This window comes from Nanorana parkeri, unplaced genomic scaffold, assembly GCF_000935625.1.
Source record: "Nanorana parkeri isolate BGI_ZX_2015 unplaced genomic scaffold, ASM93562v1 scaffold5326, whole genome shotgun sequence".
Classification (NCBI taxonomy): Eukaryota; Metazoa; Chordata; class Amphibia; order Anura; family Dicroglossidae; genus Nanorana; species Nanorana parkeri.
In genome coordinates, this window is record NW_017311586.1 from 2,441 (window position 1) to 2,792 (window position 352).

Sequence of the window (352 nt, forward strand, 5' to 3'; positions counted from 1 at the left end):
TCTCTGGTCAGATCAGCGCTACCCTGCTGCATGCACATGACACTGAGACCAGGGCCACCATGAGCCTAGCCGTGGCCGGGGAGGTGCTAGCCGCTGGACAGGACGCTACCTGTCACATGATGCGCTACCACCATCATCCGAAGACAGAGAAGAGCGATTGTGATGTCCAGGACAAGACAGGTAATGTTACCGGGGGAAACGGGTGTGACGGATGTCTGTAGTCTGTGTCTCGGCCCCTCCCACAATGGTGAGATTTCCCCCAGTAGTTTGTGTCTCTGCCCCTCCCACAATGGTGAGATTTCCCCCAGTAGTTTGTGTCTCTGCCCCTCCCACAATGGTGAGATTTCCTCCA

The 352-nt window shown here is 56.2% G+C and overlaps 1 protein-coding gene across 1 annotated transcript in view; it reads left to right on the forward strand.

Moving 5' to 3' along the window:
- PREB (prolactin regulatory element binding) overlaps positions 1 to 352 on the forward strand; it is a gene marked incomplete at its 3' end in the record, with an annotated part of 4,612 nt that overhangs the window by 1,582 nt on the left and 2,678 nt on the right. Inside the window, exon 3 of the mRNA XM_018575895.1 lies at positions 1 to 180. Coding sequence (XP_018431397.1) covers positions 1 to 180 — 180 coding nt within the window. The remainder of the gene's footprint in view (positions 181 to 352) is intronic.